Source organism: Chiloscyllium plagiosum, chromosome 10 (genome assembly GCF_004010195.1).
Source record: "Chiloscyllium plagiosum isolate BGI_BamShark_2017 chromosome 10, ASM401019v2, whole genome shotgun sequence".
Lineage (NCBI taxonomy): Eukaryota > Metazoa > Chordata > Chondrichthyes > Orectolobiformes > Hemiscylliidae > Chiloscyllium > Chiloscyllium plagiosum.
The window spans coordinates 94555527-94579949 of NC_057719.1; the positions used below are offsets into that span (position 1 = coordinate 94555527).

The window sequence follows — 24423 nt, forward strand, 5'->3', positions numbered from 1 at the left end:
CTCTGTAGTCACTTTTCAGATCCTCAATCCCTTTCCTGGCTATATCACTGGTGCCAATATGTACCACGATTTCTGGCTGCTCACCTTCCCCCTTTAGAATCTTGTAAACCCGATCGGCGACATCCCGGACCTTGGCACCAGGGAGGCAACATACCTTCCGGGTGTCCCGTTCCTGACCACAAAATCTCCTGTCAATCCGTCTAATTATTGAGTCCCCTACCACTAGCGCTTTTCTATTTTCCCCCTTCCCTTCTGAGCCACAGTACCAGGCTCAGTGCCAGAGACCTGACAACTATGGCATTCCCCTGGTAGGCTGACTCCACCAGCAGTATCCAAAACGGTATACTTATTGCTGAGGGGAACGGCCCCAGGGGATCCCTGCTCTGATCATTGGTTCCCTTTCCTCCCCCTGACTGTAACCCAGCTGTCCTTATCCTGTGTCTGGGGAGTGATGACCTCCCTGTACATCCTTTCAATTTCTCCCTCAGCCTCCTGGGCGATCCGTAGTTCATCCAGCTCCAGTTCCAGTTCCCTAATTTGGTTTTTGAGGAGCTTGAGTTGGGTGCACTTCCTGCAAATGTAGTCGGCAGAGACATGTGTAGTGTCTCTCATCTGTCACATTCTGCAGGAGGAACATGTAACTGCCCTAACATCCATATCCCGCTACTCTGAAAGCCCACACAGGACTAAACAAAGGAAGAGAAGAGAAGAAAAGAAAAAAAATGAGAAAATCTGAAGACTTACAGAGTTTACAGACTCTTCGTAAGGTTAGATGGGGTGGGTGGGAGTGAGTTGAAACTTTATTGCTGGACCTCTCCGCCTCCATCCTACTCCGACCTATCACCCTCACCTTGACCTCTTTCCACCTATCACATTTCCAACGCCCCTCCTCCAAGTCCCTCCTCCCTACCTTTTATCTTCTCCTGCTGAACATTCTCTGCTCATTCCTGAAGAAGGGCCTGTGCCCGAAACGTCGAATCTCCTGTTCCCTGGGTGCTGCCTGGCCTGCTGTGCTGTTCCAGCAATAAAGTTTCAACTTTGATCTCCAGCATCTGCAGACCTCACTTTCTCCTGGGTGGGAGTGAGGCCCTACAGAGTAGGTTCTCGGGTTGAGATCTCACCCGCTTAATAACTTCCCAGCAGCCCTCGTTTCTCTTTGTCCTCTCTCCTCGCTGCTGTGTTAAAAAGATTTTGTTTTTTACTCCCCTTCTCAGCAGTCATCCACTCCTCCCTTGCACCTCTTGACAAATTACATTCTTCTGATCTCCAGCTTGTCGAAAACCAGATCCAGATGGAAGATACTTGTCGGAACCTGGTGGGAGTTCTGACACAATGAAAGTTGGAATTGCCCAGGAGGCTTCAACTTCTAATGAGCAAATCCAGGCTCCTTAGAACTCTGGCAAGTGTCTCAGACTTGGAACTACTCAGAGACCTTACTTAGCTTCATTGTCACTGAGGAAATGTTGTGTTAAAACCTAAGTTAACACAAATGCACAGCCACTTTCCCAAACTTCCCCTGGATCCCCCAACTATTCCCCAATCTGACACAATTACACCCCAATCAACTGACTTCCTCCCCCAACCTTCTCCTTGATGATTGACTACACCCAATCTCCTTTCTTGATCAGCTATCTATCCTCTAACCAGTCCTCACCTGACCACCATTGGCCTGCCTACCCCTCCCCAACTCCTGAATGTTATGGACCAGACAAAATCCCCTCAAAATATATTAAGAAGATATTCCAGTCCCTAACTTCTTATCTTAAAGCATTGCATTCTAGTTGCGATTCAATTGGTCAAACTACTAGGCTTGAAACAAAACACATTTTATTTTTACACTGTAATTAAAATACAGACAAAATAAGAAGACAAGAAAAAAAATTGGCATTATTGAAATTCTATCAAAATGCTTAACAAAGCAATATATTTATTAATTACTACTAATTAACTGTTCCAATATGGTAACATCCCATAAATACATCCTTGACAATTGTACATTCAGTAAAATAGATTGTCTCACATGCAATTCGAGCAGCAAGAAGTGAACACCCACTGATTCAAGCCAGGCTAGATTTCCTTGCACTCAGTAGATCGCCCTGTGTCTTGCAGCATGCATTGGATCGTGTCTCTTTAATCAGTCACTTGCTGTACAATGTGCCATTGGCTTTTCAGAGGACAGGAAAACTGGCAGATAGGGACATAGAGCTTGGGCCATTAGTGGCTATTCCTTTGAAAATCATGCAGTAATTTCTCACAATAAGATGTGGACCTGAAAATCAACCTGAAGTTGGGGTGTTCACTAGAATTGGAAATACAATCCTGTTTGTGTATGACAGCGAAATACCTATATTCACACAGGCACGCACATGCAGACACATGCACACACAGACGCACACACGTGCACACACAGACGCGCACAGATATACACACACACACACACTCAGACAGACAGACCAACAGGCATGCAGACAGACACACACAGGCACAGACACACAGGCATGTACATACACAGACGTGCACACACTAAACACACACACCAAACACACACAAACACAGACAGACAGACACAGATCCACACAGACGACAAACGCAGGTGCGCCCATACACACACACGCAGACACACACACTTGCACACCCAGATGTGCACAGATACGCACACACACAGACAGACACACAGGCACGTAGACAGATAAACGCATATAGATATGCACATACACAGATGCACACATAGACACCAAACACGCGCACACTTGGACAGAAAGGCAGACAGACAGACACCGATATACACAGACACCACACACACAGACAACAAACGCACGTGCCCACACACATACACAGACACCCTACTCAGGCACACACAGACACACACACACAGTGACACGTGCGTGTGCACACACGTGGACACACACCCACAAACACACATCCACAAACACACATGCGCACACACACACAAATGTTCACACATACACAGACACAGACACACACTGACATAAACACACACAGTACACACACACAGACACACATACACACCCTACACAGACACATACACAATTATGCAGACGCACACATGCAGACAAGCACACCCCGATACACACGCAGAGAGAGAGAGAGAGAGACACATACACACACGCGTAGATTGAAGGTGGCAATAGGGAAGTGCTGTTTTAGGAGGATACGGAAAGCTTTATCCATCTGAAATTCAGTTATTTTTTATGGTTTTGCACATGATTTGAATTCACCTTTTTTTGGGCACAGGAAAGAATACATTTTGTAACCTAACGTTGCACTGACAGTACGACTGAAAATATTACTATATATTTCAGTACAGTCTTCTATTATAACGTGATAGTTCCATTCCTGTGGGATCCCCCGTTATAAGAAAATTCTGTAATATTAGCACCATTTAATGCAATGGGATCAGAAATGTGTTATAGCCAATAGAGGAAAGGAAAGCACATGTTCTATAAGCATGTCTAAATTCTTCAATCTAATTGTTGTCAATTCGCGTTGAAGAAACATGCACTATAGCGGAACCAACTGTATGAATCGACAATTGCATTGTCAATAAAATCTATTCTCTATTTTTCTTCCATGTAACCATACATATTTTGTGCATTATAAATGAAAGAAATTCCTGAAAAAGCCCAACATACAATAATATTTATGAATCTGAATGCATTTAAATACTTGTGTCTTTTAATGACTGAGTCACTTTATTTTGTTTGTATTAAAGTGGACCTCCCGTGAAGCTTGCAAGAAATTTCTAATATCAATTCTGTGAAAACTTCATTAACATCTGCATATGTTTCTATAGTCTGAACACATCAGCTGATTTGGACAACCATCTTCAAAATTGCTGAGCAAATGAATTTGGAACCCACTTCTTTGAATATCTTAACAGCAAATAAAAATCTTACAAGATTTTCTAAACACTGAAGTTGACTCAACCGTAATGTAATTTGGTCTTCTCCTTTCCTTCCTTTGTGCTTTAATTTTAAAATCACAATATTGCTATTTTCCAAACTTCTGCAGCGTGAATGAAACTGATCTTTTGCTTCCTGTTATTATTGTGTCCTTGTTGAGATTCTTTCCTTCCACCATCAATATCATTTCTCAATAGTTTTTGGTCAGCCTTTTTGCCAGTGCTTTCTGCTTCTTTTGAGACAATGCAAGAATGCCTACTTAAACGTTATTTCTTCAACCTTTGACTATTGAAGGATTATTCATCATTGCTATTAATCTGAATTTCTCAACTAATATAAAGTCTGGAATTTAGGAAAACAAGGCTGAGTCTTACCACACTAACAGAGTACAAATTAGTTCCAGTTCAGTCATTACTGTTGAGTTGTTAAATTTAAAATGCACACCATCACAGCTTTAGTCATGATGCAAACAAGTTTTCCCTTTCCACTGATAGTAAAGGTGTGTCACGTAATTTGGAATTCAAAGTCCACACTGACTCTGACATGGAGAATGACTTATTCCCTTAAGTAGCTGAAAATGTGTTGCTGGAACAGCGCAGCAGGTCAGGCAGCATCCAGGGAACAGGAGAATCGACGTTCCTCAGGAAGGGCTTATGCCTTTGTCCTGAAAGCCGGGCAGCTTGCTACGAACAATGATCTATTTGAGGTTTGGCAGTTGTTTAAAGGCAAGTAGTGGAAGTGTGGGGAAGGTCTTGGCGAGGTGCTCATTCTCATTGATAATGTGTTGCAGGTCACGAAGAACATGGCGTAGTTTTTCAGCTCCTGGGAAATACTGAACAACGAAGGGTACCTTGTCGGTTCCAGTAAGGGTCTGTCTCCTGAGGAGGTTATCTCTGTTATCTCACTTTTTAGTTAACAATCAGTCTAAACATTATGGCAAAGACAGAGGACACAGGGGGCTAACACCTTCAACATATTGTCTAATAAACACCCATTGGTACAGTTAACTGGAGAATGCAACTTTTTTTAAAAAAAAGGTTTTGTGATTTACATGTGAAAGAAGTGAAACTATCATGGTCATTCTAACTGATGAAAGCCTCAACAAACAATCAAGGTACTTTTCAATGTATAATTTCAGTTACATCACACTGTAAACTTTTGCTATAAATTCTGTGCCTGACAATTGTACTCCATAACCACCTGATGAAGGAGCGTCGCTCCGAAAGCTAGTGCTTCCAATTAAACCTGTTGGACTATAACCTGGTGTTGTGTGATTTTTAACTTTGTACAGCCCAGTCCAACACCGGCATCTTCAAATCAGGAATATTCCAGCCAGTGAGGTATTTGCTACCACTTTGACAAGTTGTCCTGTTCTTTAGCTGTGATATAATGTAGAACATAGATAGACATAGAACATAGAACAATACAGCACAGAACAGGCCCTTCAGCCCACGATGTTGTGCCGAACATTTGTCCTAGCTTAAGCACCTATCCATGTACCTATCCAATTGCCGCTTAAAGGTCGCCAATGATGCTGACTCTGCCACTCCCACAGGCAGCGCATTCCATGCCCCCACCACTCTCTGGGTAAAGAATCTACCCCTGACAGCCCCCCTATACCTTCCACCCTTCATCTTAAATTTATGTCCCCTTGTAACACTCTGTAATGGATCTCTATCAATTCCTTAGTGCAGAGAAAATCATTTAAAAAAAATTAAAAATCAGATATACTTTTTTTTTAAAAAAATGCCCTTCATCACAAATACTCAAATATCTACAGAATTAGAGGAAACCTTCAATTGTTTCTGGTCTGTGAGAATCAAATGGAATTATTGCCTCAAGTCAATTTTTAAAATAAAATTATTTTAATTTAATTTAAAAGACAATCTGCAAAGGTTAACCTGATCTTCTCCTATAAAATAAATGATGGAATACCTAGAAAGGTGGTCAAAAAGTCAGTTTTTGTATATTTACATCAATCTTCCCTGAAAGCTATGCAAAAAGCCAAGGAGTACATATACCTTTCAAAGTGATGGGGTTTTGTCTCTGTTAGTCTACGTACATATATCACACAGTCTGGTCCTGATTGAGGCCATGTATCAGAAAGGTTACTAATAACTAATTATTTATACTGAATGGGATTTCAGACTTAGGTTAACATTTTATCCAGATAGTACACCCAAATTAGATTAGATTAGATTACTTTTAGATTAGATTAGATTACTTACAGTGTGGAAACAGGCCCTTCGGCCCAACAAGTCCACACCGACCCGCCGAAGCGTAACCCACCCATACCCCTACATTTACCCCTTTACCTAATACTACGGGCAATTTAGCATGGCCAATTCACCTGACTTGCACATCTTTGGACTGTGGGAGGAAACCGGAGCCCCCGGAGGAAACCCACGCAGACACGGGGAGAACGTGCAAACTCCACACAGTCAGTCGCCTGAGTCGGGAATTGAACCCGGGTCTCTGGCGCTGCGAGGCAGCAGTGCTAACCACTGTGCCACCGTGCCGCCCACAATTCTTAGTATTCTTAGTATGTTCTATACATAGTTGACTGGTTGGCTGACAGTCTAACTTAGTGATGACTGAATGAATGCTGACTCATAGAATGCTCTTATAGAGAGTAAAATGAACACCTATTATACTAAAGTGTACATGACATTATGGCATCTTTCTGTCTAAGAGCTACTTTTCTGAAATCTAGACAAGTATTCAAATTTCCCCATTTACCATTTGAAGAATTAATAAAAACTTCTAAATGTACAAAAAGATGCACATAGGTATGTTATCTTTATACATTAAGATATGCTTTGGCAGATGTACAATATGACTGGATGTAGTTCTTAGATGATTATCATGATTGGGCAGTATAACTTCACTCTGTGGTCTGCCATTTATCATTGAACTGAAAATACATGGTTGCTTCCTGGTGTGATACTTATAGTATCAGATTTATCAAGATATAAGTCAGACTGTTGGTCTTGTACAACTCTGATGTGTTGTCTCTTTCACCTTTGGATTAGACTGTTGTTCGTGATGTCATATGACCTGAACTGGACATAAAGTCATAGAATCTTTCCACAAATTGATATGTTCACATGAAGATCTCAGATTCTGATGCTTTATCCTGGTTATGATCACTGTCTGCATGCACATTATCAACTTCTTGTGCTAGCGAGTTTTGAAAAGATCAGGTTGAGGTTCTGGATGTAGGTTTGCTCGTGAACATTCCAACTCAGCGAACAAACCCACATCCAGAACTTCTTGTGTTATTCTTTCCAGCAATGCATTGTGTGCATGGGTTTAAGGGCATGAATGTGAGGGAAGAACTATGTGAACCTGTTTTCCAAACATGAGAGCGTCCAGCAAGGGTAAATCATTGACTTGAGGAGCGGCATGTGGGTTTAACTTGGCTATCTGAAAACCTTGGAAAATTAAATGAAAGTGAACCTTCCAGCTCAGTGAGCAAACTTACATCCAGAATCTTGGAAACTGCTTTGTATTTAATTACCATGGACTTCACTATGGAGAAATTGTGTTCTGCAAGATGGCTAGGTTGAGAAAAGGAGGCAATCTATTGAATATCTTACTTCTTTCATGCATCTTGGAATTGTACATGAGTGAACTGCTGTTCAACACAATTGGTTAGGGAATATCAAACTTACTGAATATGGCAGTTAATAAATCAACAACTGTTGAAGTAATGATAGCTTTGATATTTTGCACAAAAGGGAATTTGGAGGAGAACTCAGTCACCAAGATGTAATCGTGGAGTCACAGAGATCTATAGCACAGTAAAAAGGCCTCTTGGCCCAGAAGTGCACCGGTCAAAAGTGAGCACTTGGACTTCTTGCATATTTTAGCCCAATTCTCTTCAGTAAATAACTTGGACATGTCAATAAATGCAGAATGGATGAGACAAGCCACATATCATACAAAGATTCAGATATTTTACTCACCATATTGATGGCTGCAATAGTTGTTTCAGAGTTGAGCACCTGAGAATGTTATTGTCCTATTATAGCGCTTCAAACTTGTATCCTTCTTCCGGTGGTGTGTCAATGATGTACTCTTTCGGTTTATCCAGGAGTGTTTTTCAGAAAGATATGGTGGGTGTAGAGGCAATGACTAACTCCATGAGATTTTCAGCTAACTTTGGTAAAATCGTCTTCTATATTTTGCATTATAATCTGCCTACAAGTTGGTTAGTATTTTCAGCATTCTGTAGGCAGGTGTCTGTGTATCCTGAATTAATGCAGGTGTTTATTTATCAGCTTTCTGCTGATCTGTGAAATGAAGATGATATTCTTTCCTTGAATAACTGGAATTCTGATAATGTCACTGTCACTGATGTAATGCACCGGAAATCAATCCCCACTATTCCTAGACTCATCAGAAATGTGAAAATTTGTTCAGATTAAAATAACCTGCACTATAGTTTTTATCATTAGTTAGAAAATAACTATTTATAGTGATCAAGCTTTTTTTTAAAACCATCCAGGTGGACACACACAGACGGACAAGTTATGAATATTATCTCAAGGGTTAAAATAAATCGTGGAAATGCAGTTCAGTAAAAGCAGTTCTCGGAGAACATGTCAATAAGTTATTTTCTTCCAGTTCCCTTCAATTCCTGTTAACTTTGTATCATTAGCAAAATTCATGAGTACATCTGTTTCCAGTTTTAGCTAGACTGTTGTGACAAAGGGTCAATGGACCTGAAATGATATCTTCTGCATTCTCTCCGCATATGCTGTGAGACCTGCTGGGTTTCTCTATCAATTTCTGTTTCTGTTTCAGATTTCCAGCATTTGCAGTTCTTGGTTTTATCTCAATCTTTCATTTGCTGTTTGAGAAATCACCCTTTCACTGTCTCTGAAGGTAGTTTTCCCTTTTCCTTTTTCCATGGGATCTGCTGAAAGAGGAATGGAGGAAAAAGTGAGGGGAAAGTAGCTCACTACTGGGGATTTTCTCTTACTGGTTCGGGGAGAACACGAGAGATAATGCTTTCTCTTTGCAGATTGGATATTTCGCTCTATTGCTCATGCCAAGTGAAATGGTTGTCACTATAATGGTCATTCCTGAATCCACAACAACTACTGGCAATTGAAAAGCCAATCAAATGACTGTCTGTGACAGAAATTTTCTGAATACACACAGAGAAATGCACACACGTACACAGTGTTGACTGTATGGATCTCCCCCTTACTTTTCCATCAAGGCAACATTACTTATATAATGTACTTCAATAACTTGTTTTTACAATTTTGCGTATCTTCATATCCAGTTTCCTTGTTTCAAAGTAATGCCTTTTTCCATTTTCAGTCCACATTCCAAAAAGAATAAAAATGGTATTTACAAGCACCAGTCTTTGCTCAAATATTTGTTTCCTGTTCTTATTATGCTGGCTTTGTTTTGTTTTTATAACATGTTTTATTTCAGAATAAATAGCTGAGCAATGCATCTGTGATGCTAGTGCCAAATAAGTATTGGAGCAATGTCACTCGTCTTTTCTTTCTGCTTTTGTACTGTTTCTGAAGAAAACAAAATAGCAAAGTTTAATGATAACTGTGAATATGTAAGCTTTAATATATGAAGAATCGCTGAACATTTTAATCTGTATTTTATTCAAAAATAGCTTTTCTGAATTGCAGCTGTCTGGAGTCTCTGCAAACTGTATTTTAAGAACTCAGATATATTGTTAACTCCCTTCAATTAAGAGAGGGAGAGAATACTCATAACTGTACCGCAGTTGTGGTTGCTGTGCTTCGGTACAATTGTAGTCTTCTTTCTTGGTTGTTAAGTTTGAACTTTAGATCTGAACTCAGACATATGGTGATAGTTAGGAAAATAACATTTCACAACTGCCACTGCTACTATCTTCTTGTAGCCTTGCTATAATTAGCTCCTAGTGCCAACTTGCTGTCACCATGATGTGATGTGTTTTTTTTCTGTGTTAGCTCACAAAACATACACCATAGAGAGTCAGGTTGTTCTTGAGACAGAAATCAGGAAGTTTATTAACAACTGTGTTACACTTAACTTAATCATTCTTGGATATAGAGTCTGGGAATTATGTTCACTTAGACTCATAGAGTCATAGAGATGCACAGCACAGAAACAGATCCTTCAGTCCAACTCATGCATGCTGATCAGATATTCTAAATTAATTTAGCCCCATTTGCTAACACTTGGCCCATATCTCTCTAAATCTTTCCTATTTATATATTAAATATATAGTAATTAACAGATTGACTTTTATGCTGACTGACTGAATGTAGAGTATGGTTGCAGAGAGAAAGGTGGAGACCTCATTTACTAAAGCATCTTCTTATGATGTAATTTCACTGTCTTAAAGGATTACTGTTTTTTTGAGACTTGTGCAATAATACAACACATTTTGCACAAGATATAAGAATGCTTTTACACTGTGCACTCTTCAAATTCAATAGCATTTCTTCATATCTGAATCTTGAGAGTTTGTGGAAATAGATAATTGAACCATAAGTGAAAGTTGAGTCAGAACCTTTGCCTACCTGGTATCCACATACATTCACTGGAACAGTGGTCACTTTATTCTGATGTAGGACAGGGCTGCTTCAAAAGCCTCCATACCAATGGTAACATTTTTGGTTCCTCTTTTGTACAAACCAGGGATGAAACTTGTATTCCCTTGCTCTGTGAGATCTCTCTCTCTCTCTCTCTCTCTCTCTCTCTCTCTCTTCTGAGGTACCATGCCTTAAGAGTATATTTGTGACCATGAACTGATTTATGCTCGTGCTTGGCAAAATAATAGTGGTTTGGCATTGCCTTGCACAGTATAGGTGAGCAGGGAACTCTTTTCCCGCCTAACATCGGGTATATTGAACAGATTCACAGTTTTGCGATGTAATAAAGGAACTTTCTGTGGCCATCAAGCCTTGCGGTGGGACTTGAACTCAGAGCTTATGGTCCTGAGATGGGCTGCTGCACTGCAGCCTGACACCTCGTGGTTTCTCGAATGTTAACAGCAATAATGGAGGTAGAATAATAAAAAGGTAGCACTGTAAGATAAAAATTAATGCGAATTATGTTATGTTTAAGATAAAAAATAAAATACCTGGATCCAAAATGGTTAAGACTAGAATTGGGCCCTTGAAGACAGAAATGGGTTATTATGGGGAACAAGGAAATGGCAGAAGAGTTGCGGTACTTTGGATCTGTCTTCACTGGGGAAGACACAAGCAATCTTCCAGATGTAATAGTAGATGAAGGACCTAGGGTAATGGATGAACTGCAGGGAATTTATATTAGGCAGGAAATGGTGTTGGATAGACTGTTAGGTCTGAAGGCTGATAAGTCCCTGGGGCCTGATGGTCTGCATCCCTGGGTACTTAAGGAGGTGACTCAAGAAATTGTGAATTCATTGGTAATCATTTTCCAATGTTCTATAGATTCAGGATTTGTTCCTGTGGATTGGAGGGTGGCTAATGTTGTCCCACTTTTCAAGAAAGGAGGGAGAGAGAAAACAGGGAATTACAGACCAGTTAGTCTGACCTCAGTGATGGCAAAGATGCTGGTGCCAATTATAAAAGATGAAATTACGACTCATTTGGATAGCAGTAACAGGATAGGTCAGAGTCAGCTTGGATTTACGAAGGAGAAGTCATGTTTGACTAATCTTTTGGAGATGTAACTATGAAGATGGACAAGGGAGAGCCACTGGATGTAGTGTACCTGGACTTTCAGAAAGCCTTTGATAAAGTCCCACATAGGAGATTAGTGAGCAAAATTAGGGCTGAAAATGTATTGCTGGAAAAGCGCAGCAGGTCAGGAGGGCCTGAAGAAGGGCTCATGCCCGAAACGTCGATTCCCCTGCTCCTTGGATGCTGCCTGACCTGCTGTGCTTTTCCAACAACACATTTTCAGCTCGGATCTCCAGCATCTACAGTCCTCACTTTCTCCTCGAAGATTTTAACCTACTGCAAATCCTCTTGCAAGGTTGCCTTCCTTGAAGAAGCTCTCTTCATCCTTCTACATTCCTGAAGAAGGGCTCATGCCCGTAACGTCGATTCTCCTGCTCCTTGGATGCTGCCTGACCTGCTGCGCTTTTCCACCAACACATTTTCAGCTCTGATCTCCAGCATCTGCATTCCTCACTTTCTCTAGCAAAATTAGGGCAAATGGTATTGAGGCAAAATACTGACTTGGATTGAAAATTGGCTGGTTGATAGGAGGCAAAGAGTAGTGATAAACGGGCCCCTTTTGGAATGGCAGGCGGTGACCAGTGGGGTACCACAAGGTTTGGTGCTGGGACCGCAGCTGAATACAATATACATTAATGATGTAGATGAAGGTATTAAAAGTAATGATAGCAAATTTGCTGATGACACAAAGCTGGGTGGCAGGGTGAAATGTGAGGATGATGTTATGAGAATACAGGGTGACTTGGACAGGCTAGGTGAGTGGATGGATACATGGCAGATGCAGTTTAATGTGGATAAATGTGTGGTTATCAGACTTTAGTGGCAAGAACAAGAAGGCAGGTTACTATCTAAATGGAGTCAAGTTAGGTAAAAGGGAAGTACAACGAGATTGAGGTGTTCTTGTACATCAGTCAATGAAGGCAAGCATGCAGGTACAGCAGGTAGTGAAGAAAGCTAATAGCATGCAGGCCTTAATAACAAGAGGAATTGAGTATAGGAGCAAAGAGGTTCTGCAGCTGTACAGGGCCCTGATGCAACTGCAACTGGAGTATTGTGTGCAGTTTTGGTCTCCAAATTTGAGGAAGGACATTCTGGCTATTGAGGGATTGCAGCATAGGTTCACGAGGTCAATTCCCGGAATGGCAGGACTATCTTACGCTGAAAGATTGGAGCGACTGGGTTTGCATACACTTGAGTTTAGAATGGTGAGAGGGGATCTGATTGAGACAAATAAGATTATTAAAGGATTGGACACTCTGGAGGCAGGAAACATTTTTCTGCTGATGAGTGACTCCAGAACCAGAGGACACAGTTTAAAAATAAGGGGTAAGCCACTAAGAACAGAATTGAGGAGAAACTTGGATATCATCAGATTGGGATTCCCAGAAGGTATGTTGCCTCCCTGGTGCCAGGGTCCGGGACGTCTCCGATCGGGTGTATAAGATTCTGAAAGGGGAGGGCGAACAGCCAGAAATAGTGTTACATATTGGCACCAATGATAGGGCTTCAGATATGTAGATAATTGGGATGTCTTCTGGGGAAGGTGGGACCTGTACATGAAGGACGGGTTGCATCTGAACTGGAAGGGGACCAGTGTCCTGGGTGGAAGGTTTGCTCGAGTGGTTCAGGAGGGTTTAAACTAGTATGGCAGTGGGGTGGGAACCTGAGCTGTATACCGGAGATGAGAGTTGATAGAGATGAGGCAATAGCAAGAGGTAGCGCGCAGCCAATGGGAAGGAATTTACTGGGAAAGAACCAAGGGATCAGTTAAAGTGTGTTTGCTTTAATGCAAGGAGTATCAGGAATAAAAGTGATGAGCTTAGAGCATGGATCAGTATCTGATGCCATGATGTTGTGGCCATAACAGAGACATGGGTTTCTCAGGGGCAGGAATGGTTGCTGGATGTTCCAGGGTTTAGAACATTTAAAAAGAATAGGGAGGGGGGAAAAGAAGAGGGGGTGTAGCACTACTAATCAGAGAGGGTATCACGGCTACAGAAGTTACCATTGTCGAGGAGGGTCTGCCTGCTGAGTCAGTATGGGTGGAAATTAGGAACAGTAAGGGAGCAGTCACCTCATTAGGGTTTTACTACAGGCCCCCAATAGCAGCAGGGAGATGAAAGAAAGCATAGGTCAGCAGATTTTGGAAAAGTGAATGTAGTAGGTTTGTTGTAATGGGTGGCTTTAACCTTCCCAATATCGAGCAGGTGGTTCGGAAGGAGCTGTTTTTGTAAGGTGTGTTCAGGAGGGTTTCCTAACTCAGTACGTTGACAGGCTGACAAGGGGAGAGGCCATTTTGGATTTGGTGCTTGGCAATGAGCCGGGCCAGGTGTCAGATCTTGTAGTGGGAGAGCATTTTGGAGATAGTGACCACAACTGCCTCACATTTTACGTAGCTATGGAGAAGGGGAGAAGCAGGCACAATGGGAGGATATTTAATTGGGGAAAAGGAAACTATGATGCTATCAGACGTGAGTTGGGAACCATGGACTGGGAACAATTGTTCCATGGAAAGGGCACTATCGACATGTGGAGACTGTTGCACAATGGGAGGATATTTAATTGGGGAAAAGGAAACTATGATGCTATCAGACGTGAGTTGGGAACCATGGACTGGGAGCAATTGTTCCTTGGAAAGAGCACTATAGACATGTGGAGACGGTTTAAGGAACAGTTGTTGCGAGTGATGCATAAATGTGTTCCTCTGAGACAGGCAAGAAGTGGTAAGGTAAAGGAACCTTGGATGAAGAGAGCGGAGGAGCTTCTCGTCAAAAGAAAGAAGGCAGTTTACGTAAGGTGGAGGAAGCAAGGGTCTTGCTCAGCTCTAGAGGATTACAGGCAGGTAAGCATGGTGGAATGGATAGAGATTGAGGAAGCTGATGTGCTGAAAATTTTGACTAACATTAAGATTGACAAGTCACCAGGGCCAGACCAGATTTGTCCTCGGCTGCTTTGGGAAGTGAGAAATGTGGTTGCTTCGCCGCTTGCAAAGATCTTTACATCCTCGCTCTCCACTGGAGTCGTACCTGAGGACTGGAGGGAGGTGAATGTAATTCCTTTCTTCAAGAAAGGAAATAGGGAAATCCCCGGCAATTACAGACCAGTCAGTCTCACGTCTGTCGTCTGCAAGGTGTTAGAAAGGATTCTGAGGGATAGGATTTATGACCATCTGGAAGAGCATGGCTTCATTAAATGTAGTCAGCATGGCTTTGTGAGGGGCAGGTCATGCCTCACAAATTTTATTGAGTAGGATTTATGACCATCTGGAAGAGCATGGCTTGATTAAATGCAGTCAGCATGGCTTTGTGAGGGGCAGGTCATGCCTCGCAAATTTTATTGAGTTCTTTGAGGATGTTACTAGACAAGTGGATGAGGGTTGAGCGGTGGATATGGTGTATATGGACTTCAGCAAGGCATTTGATAAGGTCTCCCAAGGTAGGCTGGTTCAGGAGGAAAAGGATACAGGGAAACTTAGTTGTCTGGATACAGAATTGGCTGGCCAACAGAAGACAGCGAGTGGTAGTGGAAGGAGAATATTCTGCCTGGAAGTCTGTGGTGAGTGGTGTTCCACAGGGCTCTGTTCTTGGGCCTCTACTGTTTGTAATTTTTATTAATGACTTGGATGAGGGGATTGCAGGATGGCTCAGCAAGTTTGTAGACGACACAAAGGTTGGAGGTGTCGCTCACAGTATAGAGGGCTGTTGTAGGCTGCAGCGTGACATTGACAGGATGCAGAGATGGGCTGAGAGGTGGCAGATGGAGTTCAACCTGGATAAATGTGAAGTGATGCATTTTGGAAGGTCGAACTTGAAAGTTGAGTGCAGGATTAAAGACAGGATTCTTGGCAGTGTGGAGGAACAGAGGGATCTTGGTGTGCAGGTACATAGATCCCTTAAAATAGCCACCCAGGTGGACAGAGTTGTTAAGAAAGCATATGGTGTTTTGGCTTTCATTAACAGGAGGATTGAGTTTAAGAGCAATGAGATCTTGTTGCAGCTCTATAAAACTTTGGTTAGACTGCACTTGGAATACTGTGTCCAGTTCGGTTTACCCGGATGCTGCCTGGAATGGAGGGCTTATCTTACGAAGAGAGGTTGACTGGGTTCGGACTTTTCTCATTGGAAAAAAGAAGGAAGAGAGGGGACCTAATTGAGTTGTACAAGATAATGAGAGGCATAGATAGAGTTGATAGCCAGAGACTTTTTCCCAAGGCAGAAATTGTTCACACGAGGTGTCATAATTTTGAGCTGTTTGTCACAGAAATTTGAGGGTTCGTACATTAGATTTACCTTACATGAGGATCAATGGTCGGCACAACATCGTGGGCTGAAGGGCCTGTTCTGTGCTGTACTGTTCTATGTTCTATGTTCTAAACTTCTTCGCCCAGAGAGTAGTGGATATATGGAATGCTCTGCCCCAGAAGTCAGTGAAGGCCAAGTCTCTAGATACTTTCAAGAAAGAGATGGATAGAGCTCTTAAATGTAGTGGAATCAAGGGTCATGGGGATAAAGCAGGAACAGGATACTGATTGTGGATGATCAGCCATGATCATAATGAATGGTGGTGCAGGCTCAAATGACCTACTCCTGCACCTATTGTCTCTTGTTTATTGTTTATTACCTGAAATTAATTTGGATATCATTAAATATTCCTGATGAAGGGCTTATGCTCGAAATGTCAAATCTACTGCTCCTTGGATGCTGACTGACTACTGTGCTTTTCCAGCACCACACTCTCGACTCTGATCTCCAGCATCTGCAGTCCTCACTTTCTCCGATCATCAAATATGCCTAAAATTCCCTTACAACATTTGACGTTAAGCCCATTCTGACTTAAAATCCTTAAGTTTTTTGTGGCGTAAATGAAAATTGGCACTGGTGCAATAAGAGATGCCCTTTTGAGTTTGAAGATGGGGTGAAAATTAGATGTAGAAAAGAGACTTTTCTTCATGCAGCAATTTTTTTTTAACCTGAATTCTGCTCAAATAATTCAATGCAGAATCAGTATGGAGAAGCCTTTTTAAACCCCGAGGAAAGTTTCAGTGTCTTGCAGTTTCGGAATGCCTCGCGCAAAATGCGTATTGCTTCCACTGAGGGCAGTTATGGTATTGCATTGTTGTCTTTTCTATTGTGATGTAAATAGTCCTGCCTGATTTTCACGAAGGTTTTGACATTTTAAAAGATGTAAACAGATACTCCTTTAAGTTAGTTGAAATTAAAATGAACACCATTGTTTGTAAATTTCTTTCCCCTCTACATAACTTCTACTTCTGGAGTCTTTTGCATTTGGCTGCATCAGGCGCTGATCTTTATCGTCAACCTTGACGTACACTTTGGTCAATGAAAGCTGGTGCTGATTAACTCTTTCGAAACCACAACCCAAAGCAGATTCATAACGTTAGTACATTCTGATTGATGCAAACTAGGCGAGGCTAACTTTGCATTGAATTGAGTGGATGCATAGTCAATCTCTGGTTCTAAATGGGATAATCATTGGTTGATATCAACTTCCACCATCCCTTGAATGATTTCTTTTTGGATAAGATACCACCTTTTCCTGAGATCGTTCTGTTCATTATGGTTTGTTGATGACTTATAGGTACCCAGAGTTCATCTGCTAAGATTTATTGAATTGGTGAGAGCTCCTATTAAATCAAATGCTTTATCAATGATGGTTTGTTTTTAGTGGCCGTATGCTAGGGACTGTATTATTGCTCGTGACTGGTGCTTTGAAAAATTCTCTTCTTAACAAATGTTTAAGTGGTAAATTGTAAATTACTTTAAAATGTACAATATAAAACTAATACAAAAGATGGTTGCTGACCTAAAGCATGTGTAGAATATAAATGAAGTATGACAATAAATATGTAAAAAAGACAACATAATGAACTATACATTCACTTAATACATAGTTTTGGGCAATAAGATTCAGAAAGGACTATACTGAAAACTAGTCTCATATTATTACAGCAACAATTCTCATACAAAGAATGCATTTAGCAAAATATAATTACTCTCTTTCTAAAATACTACACATTAATCCCCAAAATAGAACTCAGCTTTTAATTTTCCTTTCCCATTCCAGATAATAGGATCCTTTAACTTTCTTTAAAAACCCATGTGCTTGATAAGGATTTAATGAGATGAGCTTACTCAGTCAACCTTGAAAGGTTGCAAGTTCTCTGTTTGTTCTCTGAAAATAAGTGTAACAAGGGTCTGTCTTTGAAGTCCAAGCTGTGTCAGTCACATTGTACATTAGTGACCTACACTGAATGTGTTTAGCCAGAATAATGTGCTTGGGCTATAAAAACAGAAATGGCTGGAGAAACTCAGCAAGTGTGGCAGCATCTGTGGAGAGAAAGCAGAGGTAATGTTTTGAGTCCAGTTACCCTTCTTTAACACAAGAAGAAGGGTCACTGGACCTGAAACATTATCTCTGCTTTTTCTTCATAGATGTTGCCAGACCTACTGAGTTTCTCCAGCAATTTCTGTTTTGTTTCAGATTTCAAGCACCTGCAGTTCTTTGTTTTGTTTTATTTTAATATATTTGGGCTAACTGATGAATCGGCTTTGATTATTTGATATGATTAAAACTAAAATGCATTATTTAACATGGACGACCCTACAAGTTCTTACCTTTCCAGAGAGCAGTCTATTGTATGGATTGCTATAGCCATTATGAATGCTTACCTGAGTTTCAAATACTAATGCATTTCAACACAGAAGCCATTTAGTTCATCTGAGAGTGAATGCCAGATTCATGGACCTGCAGTGGTGGATTGGTCCTTTGCAGTTTTGCTTTTGGTTTGTTGTCACAAACTAACAGGGATGTAAGGTTTCTGTTTCACAGGACAGAGTACATGATTTTCTCTGGAATAAGGTGGAAGTTTTTATCAGATGATGAGCGGTTTTTTCTTAAGGAATGTAAAATATTTTCCATTTGTAATCTGAGAATGGTACATATTCAGTAAATAGCTACGGGAGATACTTTTGGTGCAACGAGGTGAGATGTTATCTGACTGGGCATAGTGTATACATGGGGGTGCAAAGATGGTATGGCCATTAGAGTCAATATGGATCAATGTAAAGGGCTAGTGAGGAGTGGAATACCATATGGGAGAACTTTCTAAGGTCTTCTAACTGGCCCACAGTACTTGCACTCTCCAGTATGGTTTGTAAACTTCCGTGCAAATTCAATCTCAGCCTAAAAAAGTACAACTGGCATGTGGAGTCACACATTGATTGATTCTCCAGTTTGTGAGTGACAAAAATGAAGAGATTGGGTTTTCCCAAACCCAGGGGAATATTCAGTCTTACTATTGATGATTTAATGGGATTGTGATATTTTCTGGATTGTAATCTGTTTTCTTTTCTGTAGCTGTTTTTTTTAATGGATTTAGTATTAAAAGTCTTCTAAAAGGTCTTCATATTGCAAACAAAAAATGTCATTTGTGTGAGAATGTGTTTACTTTTCTGGACTGGTTGTCTGGAAAAATTAGATTCTGCATCCCATTACAGTCTGCTAAATCAAAAAGGACAGGCTGAATCCTTTCTTTGTCCCATTCCGCTACTGGCCACGACAGAGTTTAACTTTAGGAGGGAGGTGACATTTCCAATTTTCAGTCATCTAAATTACAAATTAGACTGTATTTAGCTCCAAATCAGAACAAACCAGTCAGGTTCCTGAAGTTAACAAATAAAAATTTAGTTTTATTGCAAAAGACTTACTCAAGCAAAGTTATGAAAAAGTAACCAATGGCTTAAGATGTGCAAATATCCTGAAAATCCCCTGAAAATCTATGTAGGTGCTTTTTTTTTAATTCACTCATGGGATGTCTGAGCCAGGGTTTATTGCCTGTGCCTAGTTACCCTTGGTGGTGATGAGCTGCCTTCTTGAACTGTTACAATTGACTTGCTGTAGGTTGACCTTTAGGGAGGGAATTTCAGGATTTTGACTCAGTGATACTGAAGGAACAGCAATATATTTCCAAGTCAGGTTGGTGAGCCGCTTAGAGGGGAACTTGCAGGCAATGGTGTTTGCATGTATTTGCTGCCCTTGTATGTGCACAAAACAGAAAAGAGCACCATCTGTTTCATTCACCGTTTAAAAGGATGGACATTCAGACCAATTGGTTTTAAAAAAATCAAAATCAGATAAAAGAGTCGCAGATTTTGTAAATGTTAAACTACACTCAGTTTCTTTCCACATAACTCATAGTGTTAGAATTTCTTTCTGGATTAATTATGCTGTTTGAAATGTCTTTTTCTGGAGACAGTGATGTAGATTCAGGCTTCTGTTTTGAAACCTTCCACCCACAGCAATAAAGTCTTCCAGTAGGTTTTTGATACTCAAATGCTGATGACAGGGGTTTTAGAAAGAGTGAGGGCAAAAGCTTGATACCCCTGGGCAGTTACTTTCTTTATTCAAAATAAATTTATTTAACCCCATAATCTGGGATTTGTGTGAACAGCTAGTGTTCTTCAAAAATGCAACCATTTTGTTGTTATATCCAGTGCACACCACTTTGAAAAGTGTTGCCTAAAAAAAGAAAGCAAGACACATTGGTTCAGCTGGTGATAGTACAGATGAATGAATTATTTTACCCAGCCGAATAAATTATAAATTAATATTTTAGATGAAACATCTTTATAACACTGTTACATATAAACATAGAAAATAGGAGCAGATGTAGGTCATTCAGCCTTTGAGGCTGCTGCACCATTCAATGCGATTATGGCTAGTTATCTAACTCAGCCTCTTGATCTGCTTTCTCCCCATATCCTTTGCTCCCTTTCGCCCTAAGAGCTATAACTAATTTCTTCTTGAAAATATTCAATTTTTGGCCTCAATCACTTCCTATAGCTTTTATGCTTTATTGAAACTACTTATTCCAGTTTTAGACTGATATAAAATATGGTTCTGTTCGCCGAGCTGGGAATTTGTGTTGCAGACGTTTCGTCCCGTGTCTAGGTGACATCCTCAGTGCTTGGGAGTCTCCTGTGAAGTGCTTCTGTGATATTTCCTCCGGCATTTATAGTGGTTTGTCTCTGCCGCTTCCGGTTGTCAGTTCCAGCTGTCCGCTGCAGTGGTCGGTATATTGGGTCCAGGTCGATGTGCTTATTGATTGAATCTGTGGATGAGTGCCATGCCTCTAGGAATTCCCTGGCTGTTCTCTGTTTGGCTTGTCCTATAATAGTAATGTTGTCCCAGTCGAACTCATGTTGCTTGCCATCTGCGTGTGTGGCTACTAAGGATAGCATGTCGTGTTTGTCCTATGTAGTGTTTTGTGCAGTCCTTGCATGGGATTTTGTACACTACATAGACAGCTAATGACCCGCATCCATGAACACCAACTAGCCACAAAACGACACGACCAGCTATCCTTAGTAACCACACACGCAGATGACAAGCAACATGAATTTGACTGGGACAACACTACTATTATAGGACAAGCCAAACAGAGAACAGCCAGGGAATTCCTAGAGGCATGGCACTCATCCACAGATTCAATCAATAAGCACATCGACCTGGACCCAATATACCGGCCACTGCATCGGACAGCTGGAACTGACAACCAGAAGCGGCAGATTCAAACCACTACAAATGCCGGAGGAAATATCACAAAAGCGGTTCACAGGAGGCTCCCAAGCACTGAGGATGTCACCTAGACAGGGGACGAAACATCTGCAACACAAATTCCCAGCTCAGCGAACAGAACCACAACAACGAGCACCCGAGCTACAAATCTTCTCACAAACTGTGGTATAAAATATTACGGTAGATTAATATAAGCTGTTGCATCATTTAAAATAATATATTTTGCATTTTTGTTGTAGATTCAGAATGCTAATGATGTTTTAATTGCACCACTGGAGAAGTTTCGTAAAGATCAAATCGGAGCAGCAAAGGTAAGTAATGCAGTTTTATTTTTAATATCTATTTTATTAAACATGATATTGCAAACATATTTTCTCAATTGTCTGATTTTTACTTTTTCATGAAATTTGGACATCTACAATAGGGCGACCTTTATTGCCCATTCCTAATTGAGCTGGAAAAGATAAGTTATCTTCTAAACTTTTGCAGTCCTATTTAGCAACCACCACTGTAAGGGAGAGTTTTAACCATTGACAAAAAAGACAATACCATTCAAAGTGACGATGGTATGTAACTTATAGGTGCTGTTCTCATGTGCCTGCAGACCTTGCTCTTCAGGTTTAATTTTCCATCGGAAATAGGCAAAGCTGGTAGAATGAACATTTGTCCACCACCCCTAACTGAGCTTATTCTTCTTCATTCATGGGAAGAAGGTGTCACTGACTAAGCCATCATTTATTGTCCGTCTCTAATTACCCAGAGAGTAGTTAAGAGTCAACCACATTGATGTGGGTCTGGAGTCACATCTAGGTCAGACGAGATAAGTTTGGCAGTTTCCTTCCCAGTAAACCAACCTCTTCCTATAGCTCAAATCCTCCAACCCTGGCAACATCCTTGTAAATCTTCTCTGAACCCTTTCAAGTTTCACAGCAACCCAGGTAGTGGGCGGCACGGTGGCACAGTGGTTAGCACTGCTGCCTCACAGCGCCAGAGACCCGGCCTCCCACAGTCCAAAGATGTGCAGGTCAGGTGAATTGGCCATGCTAAATTGCCCGTAGTGTTAGGTAAGGGGTAAATGTAGGGGTATGGGTGGGTTGCGCTTCGGCGGGTCGGTGTGGACTTGTTGGGCCGAAGGGCCTGTTTCCACACTGTAATCTAATGTAATGTAATCTAAAACCAGATGGGTTTACCCAACAATGAATTTAAGGTCATCATTAAACACTTATTTCCAGATTTTTATTGAATTCAAATTCCAGCTTTTGCTGTGGCATGATTTGAACCCAAGTTCCAGTAAATTACCTGGGTCTCTGGATTAACATGTTAATATCATTGCTTTCCCTAGATTTTCTACATCATTTTCACGGGGCAGTTGTTTTTCAGCCACATTATTGTGGAGGTAAAAACAAGGGCTGCAGATGCTGAAAACCAGAGTCTAGATTAGAGTGGTGCTGGAAAAGCACAGCAGGTCAGGCAGCATCCGAGGAGCAGGAAAATCGATGTTTCAGGCAAAAGCCCTTCATCAGGATTAGAGGCAGCCTGCCTGCAGAGTGCCCATCCCCCTCTCATTTATCTCTCCAATCTGCAGGCACACTGCCTGTAATCCTGATGAAGGGCTTTTGCCCGAAACATCGATTATCCTGTTCCTCGGATGCTGCCTGACCTACTGTGCTTTTCCAGCACCACACTAATCTAGACCCCACATTATTGTGGATCAGAGTCGCCATAGGCCAATCCAGGTAAGGTAGCTGATTTCCTCCCCAAAAGGATATTAATGTACAATATGACAATAAATAGTTTCACGATCGTCATACCCTGATACTATCTTCTAATTCCACATTTTTTCAAATATATTGATTGAATTTAAGTTTACTCTACTGTCACGGTAGAATTTGAACTTAAGTCCTTGGAGCATTAGCCCTGAACAAAGAGAACTTGGAGTGCAGATTCATAGTTCCTTGAAAGTAGAGTCGCAGGTAGATAGGATAGGCATTGGTATGTTTTCCTATATTGGTCAAAGCATTGAGTATAGGAGTTGGGAGGTCATGTTGCGGCTGTACAGGACATTGGTTAGGTCACTTTTGGAATATTGTGTGCAATTCTGGTCTCCTTCCTATCAGAAGGTTGCTGTGAAACTTGAAAAGGTTCAGAGAAGATTTACAAGGATGTTGCCAGGGTTGCAGGATTTGAGCTATAGGGAGAGGCTGAACAGGCTGGGGCTGTTTTCCCTGGAGCATCGGAGGCTGAGGGGTGACCTTTACAGGGGTTTATAAAATCATGAGGAGCATGGAAAATTCTTTTCCCTGGGGTGGGGGAGTCCAGAACTAGAAGGCATAGGTTTAGGGTGAGATGGGAAAGACGTAAAAGGAACAGAGGGAGGTGCATGTATGGAATAAGCTGCCAGAGGAAGTAGTGGAGGATGGTACAATTACAGCATTTAAAAGGTATCTGGATAGGTATATGAATAGGAAGGGTTTGGAGGGATATAGGCCAAGGGCTGACAAATGGCACTAGATTAGGTTAGGATATCTGATCGGCATGGATGAGTTGGACTGAAGGGTCTGTTTCCGTGCTGTACATCTCTATGACTCTATAACATGAGCACCAATCCACTATCTCTTCCCGGTAGACAATATGAGTTTGGAAGATTGTATTGAAGGGAGCTGCGATGTTGCTGCAGTGCATATTACAGAAATTACTCATTACGTCCACAGTATGTCATTGGTGTATCAGTCAAGATGGCTGCATATTTCTGAATAGTGCTGAATTTGCTGTATGTTGTAGGAGCAGAACTCGTTGAACTAAGTTTGTGGCCGGTATACAATCAGACATCATACTTACGCTTTGTAGATATTGGACAAGCTGGAAGGTCAGGAGATAGCTTCTGACATGCTTTTGAAGTCATGTTATCAATATGGCAATCTGAATTATGTTTCTGGTCCATGGCTATTAATGGGTGAGGAATCAATGATTAGGTATCTCAACATCATCTCAAACATCAAAAACTGTAAGTACAACAAACTTTTATACACCCACCTCCATAACCTGCACTCCTCAAACATTCCAGAAGATTCCCCGCCTCTGGAACTGTTCGGACGCCATTAGCAATGCGGCTGGTGCAGCTACCATCCCCACGGTGATCGATGATGTCACTTCTGCCCCCATCACGGCCACTTCCACAACCACTTCTGCCCCTCACAATTCCGTATGCA

At 41.3% G+C, this 24423-nt stretch overlaps 1 protein-coding gene across 3 annotated transcripts in view; it reads left to right on the forward strand.

The window, feature by feature from the left end:
- Positions 1–24423, forward strand: part of LOC122553906 (rho GTPase-activating protein 42-like) — a 367560-nt gene that overhangs the window by 233374 nt on the left and 109763 nt on the right. For all 3 annotated transcript variants that reach the window (XM_043698407.1, XM_043698408.1, XM_043698409.1), the window contains one exon: positions 21454–21525. In XM_043698407.1, the coding sequence (XP_043554342.1) occupies positions 21454–21525 (72 nt within the window). The remainder of the gene's footprint in view (positions 1–21453; positions 21526–24423) is intronic.